This window comes from Panthera pardus, unplaced genomic scaffold (assembly GCF_024362965.1).
Source record: "Panthera pardus isolate Hobbes unplaced genomic scaffold, ASM2436296v1 HiC_scaffold_12, whole genome shotgun sequence".
In the NCBI taxonomy this organism is placed as follows: Eukaryota; Metazoa; Chordata; class Mammalia; order Carnivora; family Felidae; genus Panthera; species Panthera pardus.
The window spans coordinates 42101980-42114610 of NW_026526677.1; the positions used below are offsets into that span (position 1 = coordinate 42101980).

The 12631-nt window shown below is 34.8% G+C and overlaps 1 protein-coding gene across 2 annotated transcripts in view; it reads left to right on the plus strand.

The window, feature by feature from the left end:
* PIK3C2A (phosphatidylinositol-4-phosphate 3-kinase catalytic subunit type 2 alpha) overlaps positions 1-12631 on the plus strand; it is a 192817-nt gene that overhangs the window by 152004 nt on the left and 28182 nt on the right. For both annotated transcript variants that reach the window (XM_053899926.1, XM_019456444.2), the window contains 8 exons: positions 1159-1281; positions 2344-2511; positions 7917-8028; positions 8414-8559; positions 10153-10341; positions 11215-11308; positions 11815-11909; positions 12260-12440. In XM_053899926.1, the coding sequence (XP_053755901.1) occupies positions 1159-1281; positions 2344-2511; positions 7917-8028; positions 8414-8559; positions 10153-10341; positions 11215-11308; positions 11815-11909; positions 12260-12440 (1108 nt within the window). The remainder of the gene's footprint in view (positions 1-1158; positions 1282-2343; positions 2512-7916; positions 8029-8413; positions 8560-10152; positions 10342-11214; positions 11309-11814; positions 11910-12259; positions 12441-12631) is intronic.

Here is a 12631-nt window from a genome sequence, read left to right on the forward strand (position 1 = left end):
CGCCCCTGAATTCAAATTTTTAATGAAAGCTTCATAGTAACAATGCTATAAAGTAAGGTAAAGCCTAGTGAAGAGATACCAAACATAAATTCTGCTTAAATTGAGTTTTAGATTAACGTAATATATAACTACTTGAAAACAATCTATTAACTCATTCAATAAATATTTACTGAGCACCATCTTGGGCAGTGTTCTTCGTACTAGGGATTCAGCAGTAAACAAGGCAACAAAATATCTCTGCCTTTTAGGAACTTGTCTTTAAGTGGGTACTACTGCTATGTGAAGGTATTTTATTCTTTAAAATGTTACAGGGATAATACCTTCTACATCCTCCATACAGACTCATATACACACAAATAAATTTTGGGATACTAATGAGAAGGACAAATACTCAGTAGAAGACAATACAGAAAACTGCAGTGATAAGATGGAAAGAAAGTAAAATGCTGAAGAAAAGAGAGACAGCTAGGGGTCTTTTGTGAACCAATGAGATTTAGAATTTGAAATATATTTTAAATGATTAATAGATTGCATATATGAACAAAGTGGTTAATGTGTAAGCCTAGCAGTAAGTTAGAATCTAGTAGAACCTAAGGCTCCTATTCTGCAAGATTGCCTGACTGTATCTAACCAGCTCTGTATTTGTGGCAATTAGGGGCTAAATCCTTACTGTCTAATGAGAATACAATAGCATGTATTCCATGGATGGAAGCTTCCTAATAGATTGGAAAGACTGGCTCAGTGCAAGTCAGGCCCAAGCCCCATTAGTATGCTTAACTAACTAAATTTCAGTGGCTTAGCAAAGGAAAATATCACCTAGGGAAGATAATGTTTATATTTTTTCTTCTAAGAATTTACCTAGAAATGAATAATTATCCATTTCTAAAGCTAGTAATTGAGCACAAAATGGTGCTAAGTTCTGTAGCATGACCCCTAAGACTAGCACCTGGAGGTATATGTTGCCTTCCGTATTCCCTTTTCTATACTACTTCTCTGTTTTTGTAGAATTTGCAATAGTTAAATTTCATATGTTTTCCAAAAATTCAAATGACTGGTGAACAAATAATTTCATATAATAGTCACTTTTAGAGAAGAATGGCTAATGTTATGCATTTGGATTATAAAATAACAATCAAATTAAAATGTTTCTTTTCTTAGTTATGAAAAATACTACTTGATATGTTCCCTATCTCACAACGGAAAGGATCTTTTTAAACCTATTCAATCAAAGAAGGTTGGCACGTATAAGAATTTCTTCTATCTTATTAAATGGGATGAACTGTAAGTGAAATTTTTGGCTTTTTATGCTTTCAGTATGCTGTCTTTACTTTTTTCCATGTATGCATCCTAGGGTTTCATTTTTTTTACAATTTCCATTAAAATCCATTAAATTCTTACATCTTAAGTTCTCTTCTAGATATTATTCTATAGAAAAGCCAAATTCTCATTTAAAAATCTGAAATATTATTTAAAAAACTACATATTGTTAAATTGCAGAAACATGCCATTAATTCTTAGACTTTTGTTAAGTTAAAACTATAAATTTATGTGTAATTTTAGAAAGATGGTTTGTATAACATTGCTTAGTTTAGTATTCTATAATACTGTATATATGAAACCTAGTTCTTGGTTAACAGCTTAAAAAATTAAATCCATATACAATATATTTTGCACTGTTAATATTTTTAAAACAGGAATCATTATTTAGGCAGATAGATAATAGCAGAGCTTTTACTTTTCATTCTGCATTTATGAAGTGGTTTCCTATTTTTCTTTTTTTTTTAATTTTTTAAATTACAAAAATAATGCATCTCTGAAAACAACCAAATACAAAATTACATATGGGTAAAAGTGTCTTTTTTTTTCCAACACTTATCATCTTATGGCTACTCGGTGACCACTTTCAGTGAGACTTTCAGTGACCACTGAAAGTGAGACTTTCAGACTTAACAACAACAAATAAGGTAAACATATATGTCAGCTTGTGTGTATATGGGCACACGTATATCCAAATCTGAAATACTCATAAACATTCATCTAGTTTCTCCTAAAGGAAATAAAAATGACTATTATTTTTCCTAGAAATTGACACTAGCCAAGACTTGAGTAGAGGCACTAAGAAATTTTTGAGAGATGTTACATACTTGAAATTTTAATGAAATTTGTTTTAAGATTCTGTATAATGCATATTGGCCAAGCTTGCTGCTTAAGTAAAGGTTACTCGGTAGTAAAGATTATTTGATAAGTCAAATAAAATATCTAAACTTGTCAGTCTCATTAATGGACTAAATTTCATATTTGATCTAATTTGTTTTTTCTATTAATACATTTTTCCCCCCTTAGAATCATTTTTCCCATCCAGATATCACAATTGCCATTAGAATCACTTCTTCACCTTACTCTTTTTGGAATTTTAAATCAGAGCAGTGGAAGTTCCCCTGATTCTAATAAGCAGAGAAAGGGGCCAGAAGCTTTGGGCAAAGTTTCTTTACCTCTTTTTGACTTTAAACGGTAAGTATTACTAAGTTGTAATGGTGAGTTACTATGGACACATCTGCAGCATCAGAATAGGCTAGAGGACAGGGTGGGGAACAATGACATACATGAAATAATAAGCTGCCTGTTTTTCCAGTGTGATAAAAGGAGGTCATTTCAGAGACCCAGATCAGAAGAAACCAAAGTTATTCTGCTATAGTTTGAACATATCTGTCTGGGTATTCAGAGGATTATTTGCCACTCACTGTTCCAGAGAAAAGCAGCAGCCAGTTCACTCTCTGTCATTTATGCAAAGCACTGTGTTATTGATGTAATAGTCATTTTCCCTTTTCTCTTTTTTTCCTCTTCTCATACTTTCCCATCCTTCTCCAGTTTCAGAGAGTCTACAGCTGTACATTATTTCCTTCTCTTTATCTGACTGATCTACTTCACAAAATTTGTTCTTGAACGTTCTTTTCCCATGTGCTTAAATATAGCATTTATTTCTTTCGTTTTTTCTTTCTTCTTCTTTTTTTTTTTTTTAAGTTTATTTATTTATTTTGAGAGCAAGAGGGAGAAAATGTGAACAGGGAAGGGGCGGAGCCGGGGCAGGGGAGAAAGAATCTCAAGAAGGCTTCACACTGTCAATACAGAGCTGATGTAGGGCTCAAACTCATGGACCATGAGATCATGACCCTGAACCGAAACCAGGAGTCAGACACTTAACTGACTGAGCCACCCAGGCGCCCCTATTTTTCTTTTAGTTGCTTCCCTCATATTTGAGGAGGCAGTATAAGATTTTTTAATTCTCTGCCTTTAGGTAGGCTTAAATTTTATTTGATATCTGAAATAATTCTGAACCACCAAAGGCTAGAGAAAAACAGTTGAAGATATTGCTATTAAGGATGTGTATTTAGAATCTTTTGCTAAAAATAATCCATAATTACTCTAAAACAGAATATTAGCCACACAAAAGAGCGGAATTGTGCTCTCAGTTGTGATAAGTTAGTGTTAGAGAACAGTTATGTAAGAAAATTAAATGTAATTGCATCATTATCACTAATTTTTATAAATAAATCATTTTGAAAACCTTCTTGCTCTTGAAAGTACCAGGCAGGGATCTTTGTTTCATAGAGAAGTACAATCACTTTTTGCCACTTTTGTTGTCTAGTAGTAAATGGGGTTTGTTTTTTTAGATGAATGACATAATGTTCTTTAAAAAAATCAAGAGAGTAAGGTGAAGGGCAATTGATTTTTGTTAGACAATTAAATAGTTTGCACCCAACACTCTGCTGTTAAAACAGTGAGCAGATGGCATTAAACTTGAAACTTTGCCGAGTAGTACAGTTGATCTAGGTAGGTAATGTTAGGTCTTTGCATTCAAGAAAAACTCAAAGGGAAGATGATTAAACATTAATACATGTAGAAAGAAAGTGTTAATGACTGTAATTCAGTTAACTTACTATAGTATAGTGATCATATATCCTATTCTTAAAATTCTTTAACAAAATTTTTAAAAATATTTATTTATTTTTGAGAGAGTGAGAGACAGACACAGAGTGTGAACAGGGGAGGGGCAGAGAGAGAGAGAGAGAGGGAGACACAGAATCAGGAAGCAGACTCCAGGCTGAGGTGTTAGCACAGAGCCCGATGTGGGGATCAAACTCATGAACTGTGAGATCATGACCTGAGCCAAAGTTGAATGCTTAACCGACTGAGCCACCCAGGCACCTCTGAAATTCTTTTTAAAAATAATTTATGTTTGGGGTGCCTGGGTGGCTCAGTCGGTTAAGCATCTGATTCTTGGTTTCGACTCAGATCATGATCTCCTGGTTTGTGGGTTTGAGCTGGGTTCGGAGCTGGCAGTGTGGAGTCTGCTTCGGATTCTCTCTCTCTCTCTCTCTCTCTCTTTCTCTCTCTCTCTCTGCCCTTCCTTGACTTGCGCTGTCTTTGTCTCTCTCAAAATAAATAAGCTTTAAAAAAAATTTTTTTTTTTTTTAACGTTTATTCATCTTTGAGAGACAGAGACAGCATGAGTGGGGAAGGGGCAGAGAGGGAGACACAGAATCTCCCGGATCATTTTGGGCCGGATCATTCTTTGCTGTGGGAGACTGTCCTGTGCATTGTGTAGAATGTTTGGCAGCATCTCTGTCTTCTGCGTACTGTTTGCCAATAGTACTCCCTAGTTACCAACCAAAAGTGTCTCATGTCCCCTGGGAGCAAAATCACTCTTGGTTAAAAACCATTAATTTACACACTGATTATCAGTGCTTGCTTAAAACCATTAAGTGATTCCCTTTTCTGGAACTTTATAATGTATAGTTTAGACTGTGCCTGAACTAACTGATTACCTTAACTTCACAGAAAGAGAGATAAACCAAACAGTGCGCCTCTTTACGGATATAATACAAAGTAGTATATAATACTACCTTTAAAGAATTAAGTATTCTCGCCATATAACTAAACCTAAATCAGATCAAACCTCTAGATCTAACTACTATTTTATGAAAATATAGGAGATAAAGGGACATCCTAAATGACACCAGAGGAATACAATCAGTAAAATCCAGGATATAGAAAATTCTTAGAACAAAAGACCTGGTTTCTTCAACAAATGGCAGAGGATAAACAAAAGAATGTATAGTTTAAAATAAGAGTTAGCAGACTTTTTCTGTAAAGAGGACCAGATGGAAGTAGTTTAGGCTTTGCAGATCATAATACAGTTGACGCTTGAACATTGTGGAGGTTAGCAGTGCCTTCCCCCTCCCCATGAGGTCAAAAACCTGCATGTAACTTTGACTTCCCAAAAACTAAACTAGTAGCCTGCTGTTGACCAGAAGTCTTATTGGTAACAAATAGTCCACTAACACATAAATTGTATATCAATATATGTTACATAGTTAAAAGAGAAAAGAAAATCATAAGGGAGAGAAAATACATTTATAGTACTGTATTAAAAAGAACACTTTTTTTAAGTTTATTTTGAGAGAGAAAGAAAGCTCGAGCAGGGGAGGAGCAGAGGGAGAGAAAGACTCCTAAGCAGGCTCAGTACTGACTATGAGTCCGATGCGGGGCTCAATCTCACAAACTGAACCGTGAGATCATGACCTGAGCCAAAATCAAGAGTTGGACGCTCAATCACCTGAGCCACCCATGTGTCCAAGTACTGTATTTATTGAAAAAATCCATGTATAAGTGGACCTGCACAGTTCAAGGGTGTTATTCATGGGTTAACTGTAATCTCCATCACAAAAGCAAAAGCAGCAAGAGACAGTACGTTAATGAATGAGTGTGGCTTTGTTCTGATAAAAGTTTATTTACAAAACCAGGTGACAGGCCTGAGTTAGACCCTTAAATTAATATATACCTAGAAAGACATCAACAGTGGGTGCCTGGGTGGCTCAGTTGGTTAAGTGTCTGACTTTTGGTTTTGGCTCAGGTCATGATATCACAGTTTTGTGGGTTCGAGCCCTGATTCTGCTTTGTGCTGACAGAGGGGAGCCTGCTTGCGATTCTGCTTGGGATTTGCTCTCTCCTCTCCTGCCCCTCCCCCGTTCACACTGTCTCTGTCTCTCAGAAATAAACATAAAAAAATTTTTTTTAAAAGACATCAGTGAAATGCAAATGTTGTATCTTGTTTGGATCCTTATTCAAACCACCAACTGTAAAAAAATAGCTTGTGAGACAATCAGGGAAATTTGAATACTGACTAGATAGCAATGATTTTAAGTAATTATTGTTAATTATTTTAGGGGTGATAATGGTGTTTACTTATTTTAAAATAAAAGTGTTTATTGTTTAGAGATCTATAAAAGTATTTACAGATGAAATAATAGGATCAGAATTTGCCTTAAAATAATCTAGTTAAGGGTGAGGGGTAGATCTGAAGAATATAAAATGTAATGTGTCAGAGATTAAAAGGGTTTTAATCTATAAGAGAAAACTGGAGTCCAGTTTTGGAAAGGAGACTTGCTGTTTGGATAAAATGAATAAAGTTTGAAGTGTATTTTATATATCTGCTTTAATATATCTCATGTTATGTTTCAGAAATTTCATCTATGTAAACATATATTATTGTCTTGTTGGTAACTGTTTTTAATTTAAGTGAGCTGTAAAGTGGTGGAACACCTGAGTGGCTCCGTCAGTTAAGTTGAGTGTCCGACTCTTGATTTTGGCTCAGGTCATGATCCCAGGGTTGTGGGATTGAGCCCTGTGTCGGGCTCTACACAGAGCATGGAGCCTGCTTGGGAATTCTCTCTTTTTCTCTCTCTCTGCCCCTCCCCTGCTCACACAGGAGCTTTTTCTCTATCTCTCAAAAAGTAGGCCATAAATTATAGTCTAGGGCAAGGGTCAGCATATTGCAGCACACTGCCTATTTTTTGTAAATATAGTTTTGTTAGAACACAGCACACATTTATTTATGTATTGTTCAGGGCTACTTTTGCACTGTAACAGCAGAGTTGAGTCTCTGCAACAGATTGACCCAAAAGGCCCCAAATATTTGCCATCTGGCCCCTGGCACAGATACAACTTCTCATCTAAAACATTTAGTGGCTTTGCTATGAGGTAGGTATTGGTTTTCTTGCCATGTATTTTTGTTTGTTTGTTTGTTTGTTTTTTGTTTTATTTTAGAAAGCTCAAAGTGGGGAGGAGGGACAGAGGGAAGGAGAGGGAGAAAGAGAGAGGATCCTAAGCAGGCTCCGTGCTCAGCACAGAGCCCGATGCAGGGATTGTGACCTGAGCCAAAATCAAGATTCAGATGCTCAACAGACTGAGCCACCCAGGTGCCCCCCCTCTTTTTAAAAAGCTTATTTATTTATTTGTTTGTTTGTTTGTTTATTATTTATTTTCAGAGAGAGACAGAGACAGCGTGAATGGGGGAGGGGCAGAGAGAAGGATACAGAAAATCCCAAGTAGGCTCTGCACTGTCAGCATGGAGCCCCCTATGGGGCTTGAAACCATGAGTTCATGACCTGAGCTGAACATCCTCCCCCCCCCCCCCCGCTTTTTATTGGCATGTGGTTTTGTTCTTATGGCAAAAGTCAGGGAGCCATTCTGTAATCCAAACTGATATCTTGAGATGTATTCCATTGTAGATGATCTTCAAAGACTGTCCTTCACCTTTCTATTTATAAAAGCTGTTTTGGGGGCAGATGACTTTGAGTCTACCATTTTGTGTTCTATCCACAAACCCATTCCTCCCAAGATACATTCTTTCATTCTCCTCTCCCTTTGTTCCAACCCCCACGCAGTACATTTACCTACCTACAGTATTCATACACTGTGGAGAGTGATTCTGATATGTTCTTAAAGATGATACTCTTTTTATCGAATGTATGCTTCGTGTTTAGATACCAGCATTTAAAATTCATTACCGTGTGATGTGAGTTTTGAAGTTTTTAAATGAAAACTACAGTATTCTTCTGTTTATATTCATGAAGGTTTTTAACATGTGGAACTAAGCTTCTATATCTTTGGACTTCGTCACATACAAATCCGATTCCTGGAACAATACCCAAAAAAGGGTATGTGATGGAAAGAATAGTGTTACAGGTAATGGTACTTCTTGATACATGGAGAGATTTAAATTTAAATTTCTTATTAAGATGTATATGTGTACCATTATTTGGATTGTTACTAAAGTAGCATAATTGATCTTGTTTGATCTTATGGCTTATCTTCTATTTAAATGTTAATAAACCATTTCCTATTTCTGAGAAACAGTAAAAAGTGTACCCATCCCAAGCAATATATGTGCTTTTGAGAATTACCAACGATGGCAATCACTTTCAACAAAAGGACAAAAGCATTAATTCAATATTCAATGTAATAATCACCCTGATGGCTAAGAAAAATCAGTTTTTTCAAAGACAAATTAATGTGGGAGATATGTAGATTATTTAGCTTCAATCTCATCAACTTCTGTTAAATTTTTAAGGTTGATTTTCCTTCTCCTACATTTGATGTCATTTATACTACTCCTCAAGTTGACAGAAGCCTTATACAGCAACACAACTTAGAAACATTGGAGAATGATACAAAAGGGAAACTTTCTGATATTCTTCATAGAGACTCATCACTTGGGTATGCTTGTTTGATTTTTGTTTTGCCTGGGTATTTCTAATAGTAAATTTCAAATTAATATTTTATTAAATGCCCTGATTTATTTCATGATTTAGTAATGTTCTTGGCATGGGAAGTTTTTTGTTTGTTTTTAATTACATAAAAAGACCGTATGACTACATAAGACTTTAGAAATGTGTTCAAGTCAAATTTACACATGATCAAAAGGCAAACAACATTGAGAACTAAATTTACCATAAATATCAGTAGATTAATTTTTTAAATATATAAAGAACCCTAAAAAATATATATGAAGAACCTTTTCAATAGAAAACCAATAACTTAGTAGTAGACAAAGAATATGAGTAGATAATTTTTTGGAAAAGAAATAACAATGCCTTTTAAATATCTAAAAAGATGTTTTACCTTTCAGTAATGAAGGAAATGAAAATTAATACAAGATAACATTTTATACACATCACTTGGTTGAAAAAATGTCTCACTATATAAGCGTTAGTGAGGATATCAAAAAACGGGAATTATACTGTTGGCTAAAGGGCTTTTGGAGAGCACTTTGGCAAAATCTATAAAAGGTTACAATGTATGTAGTTTGTAACCTATCAGCTACGCTTCCAGTTAATTATATACCTTAGAGAAAACTTTTTATGTTTGCGTTTGGACTCAAGAATATTCATTACAGTATTTATTTGGATTATTGTGAGAGTGACAGGGAATGTCCATCAATAGAGGTTTAATTATCCAATAGAGTACTGTGTAACTATTAAGAATGAACTTATAGCTATATGTAATAATATGTAAGATATGTTAAATGAAGAAAGCAAGGAGCAGAGTAGTGTATATCGTGTGTTACCACTTACATAAAGAAAAAAAAAGCATATATACCTCTGTATATGCTTCTATACAAATAGACTATCCCTGGAAGGATGTGCACGCTTATTAGTTGCCACTGGAGGAGAGCTGGAAGGAGAGACTTCACTGTGTACCTTTTTGCAATATTTGAATTTTTTTCAGTACTCCACACAAAATGAATACATCAGTAAATGTATACACAAAAGTAGATGGATGGGTGGTAAAGTAGTGAAATATTTTGTCACATAAACATTTGTTTTTGAGACTAAGTCTCCAAAACAAGTACTTCTTATTTTTAATATTCCTCATTTGAACTGAATAATCATCTTCTAAAATTATCTTCTAAAATAGCATTTTTTTTTTTGCATGACATTTGATTTTAGTTGTATAAAATGGATGAAATCCTTGCTTTCTCTTAGCATGGTTTCTGCTTATTCAATTTTGATTTCTAGTCGTTGGCATCTGGTTAGAGCCCAATAATATTTTTATTGTACTGAATTATCCTTCATTCTCATAACTAAGACTCTTTTATCAAGACACAATGATTTATTTCTATCCCCCAAATTAGGGTAAATTAGTGGTGTTTGCTGTACATTGCATTTTTCTATTCCAAGTTAGTATTAATGATTCTACCAAGAAGTGGCTGTCCTAAAATGAATAAATTTCTCCTTTGTATTTTTAATCATTGAAATTATAACCATCATTATGATATTGAGAAGTAATTTAATTCTATTATATATGCAGACTTTCTAAAGAAGATAAAGCCTTTTTGTGGGAGAAACGTTATTATTGCCTCAAACACCCAAATTGTCTTCCTAAAGTACTAGCAAGTGCCCCAAACTGGAAATGGGTTAATCTTGCCAAAACTTACTCACTGCTTCAGCAGTGGCCTCCATTGAACCCACTGACTGCATTGGAACTACTTGATTCAAAGTAAGTTAACCATGACTGAATGTACTTGTTCTATTGTTGTCAGTTTTTCCAGTAAGGTGTATTAAGTTGTAGGACATGAAAGCAATTCAATATAAATGTGTAAATGTGTATTTTTGCAAACATATTTTCTGTGTTGAGGTTCTTAAAAAGAGATGTCACGGGTGCTTGGTTGGCTCAGTTGGTAGAACATGGTACCCTTGATCTCAGAGGTCGTGAGTTTGAGCCCCACATTGGGTGTAGAGTTTACTTTAAAAAAATAAAAAAGATGTCATCATTTAAAACTAAAGACAGAGTTGTAAATTTTTAATAATCTGTTATTTTTTTTTTTTTAATCTTTTTCAACGTTTTTTATTTATTTTTGGGACAGAGAGAGACAGAGCATGAACGGGGGAGGGGCAGAGAGAGAGGGAGACACAGAATCGGAAACAGGCTCCAGGCTCCGAGCCATCAGCCCAGAGCCTGACGCGGGGCTCGAACTCACGGACCGCGAGATCGTGACCTGGCTGAAGTCGGACGCTTAACCGACTGCGCCACCCAGGCGCCCCTAATCTGTTATATTTTTTATGATGTGGGTCAAAATTTTCATAAGGGTAAGGTTTGTGAACAGTCCTGAATTTGAATTTTTATAGTACAGTAAGATTTTCTTCCTAAAATAAAAAAGAAGAAACACATTGTTTTTTGGGTTTTTTTTGGGTGCAAAAAAGATGGTTTTATTACAGCACGTGTACAGAATCTATGAACAGAAAAGGCTGCTGAAACACATTGCTTTTGAATAAAGAGCTATTTGAGTATTCTTTGTCAGGTATAAATTAAGATTGTGTTTCAGGAAATACAGATTTTCATCAAATCTTGATTTTTGTGGTATTTGTCTAGATTTGCTGATCAGGAAGTGAGGTCCATAGCTGTGACCTGGATTGAGGCCATAAGTGATGATGAGCTTACTGATCTTCTCCCACAGTTTGTGCAGGTGAGGTTGTTTTTTTTTTTTTTTTTTTTCCACTAGGTTGCCTGCCCACCTTACTCCACCCATTTTTTTATGAGTAGGGAACTTGATAAAGCATCCCCCTTCTGTTTTGATTAAAAGTACTTTTGTGGGAAGGTTGAAGTACATTACATTTGGATATAGTATGAATTTTTTTCCCACTATTGTTAGCTGCCCCACTTGAATATTATATGTACCTGGATTTTTAATTCTCAGATTTTTAGATTCTCAAACAAACCAGGCTTGAGCTTTTCTTTAATTTTTCTTTCCTAGCCATTTAAATATAGGTAATGAATTATTGTTCCCAAATCTACACTTTTCTGCTTGATTTCATTAATTTAGCCTAAGTTAATTCACTTTTTCATTTTCCAGTGTTACCTTAAATCAACAAGAGTAATACTTGCTTTTTATAGTTTCTCCTTTGATAATTTTATCCTGATAATGGAGTATGGGTTTGACAACTAGTAATTCTTACTTTCTTTCATGCATAGGCTTTGAAATACGAAATTTACTTGAACAGTTCATTAGTGCGCTTCCTTCTGTCCAGGGCATTGGGAAATATACAGATAGCACACAATTTATATTGGTAAGATTTAAAATTTTTTAAGTAATTTATTTCCATTCTTAGTATTTGTAAAGATGATATACTTTGAAAGTCTAAATGGTATGCTCAGACTACTTATTGTCCATACCAGATGTTTTATTGAAGGCATTACAAAGCTAAATTTTATGTCCTTAGAAATAAAACCAAAAATAACAAGACTCTTTATTGCAAAGATATTTGGCATGTTAGAACTCCATAATAATGAATAAGTTTTTACTTGTTTATATAGCTTAAAACAAATTCTGGATACCAAAAAATGAACCTAAGTTGATTTTTCAGAAGCACTTATCCAGTTTTCAGAAGTGGCTGACATAAATATTTTGCTGTATTAGGCTTCTCAAGGATGCCCTGCATGATGCACAGTTTGGTGCCCGATATGAACATGTTTTGGGTGCTCTCCTCTCAATAGGAGGAAAAGGACTCAGAGAAGAACTTTTGAAGCAGACAAAACTTGTACAGCTTTTAGGAGGAGTAGCAGAAAAAGTAAGGCAGGCTAGTGGATCAGCCAGACAGGTATGTACCCATAAGTGGGAATATAAATATTTTGATGTTAAAGGATCTTTACACTGCTGACGAATTGTTACTCTTTATCAGTAGACATCCAGTGGAATCTAATTACACCTATGCTGTTTTGAACAGATAATTCAAAGGTTGTTTAAAACCACAGGGAAAGATTTTTGCAGTCTAACTCAGAAAATCAACGA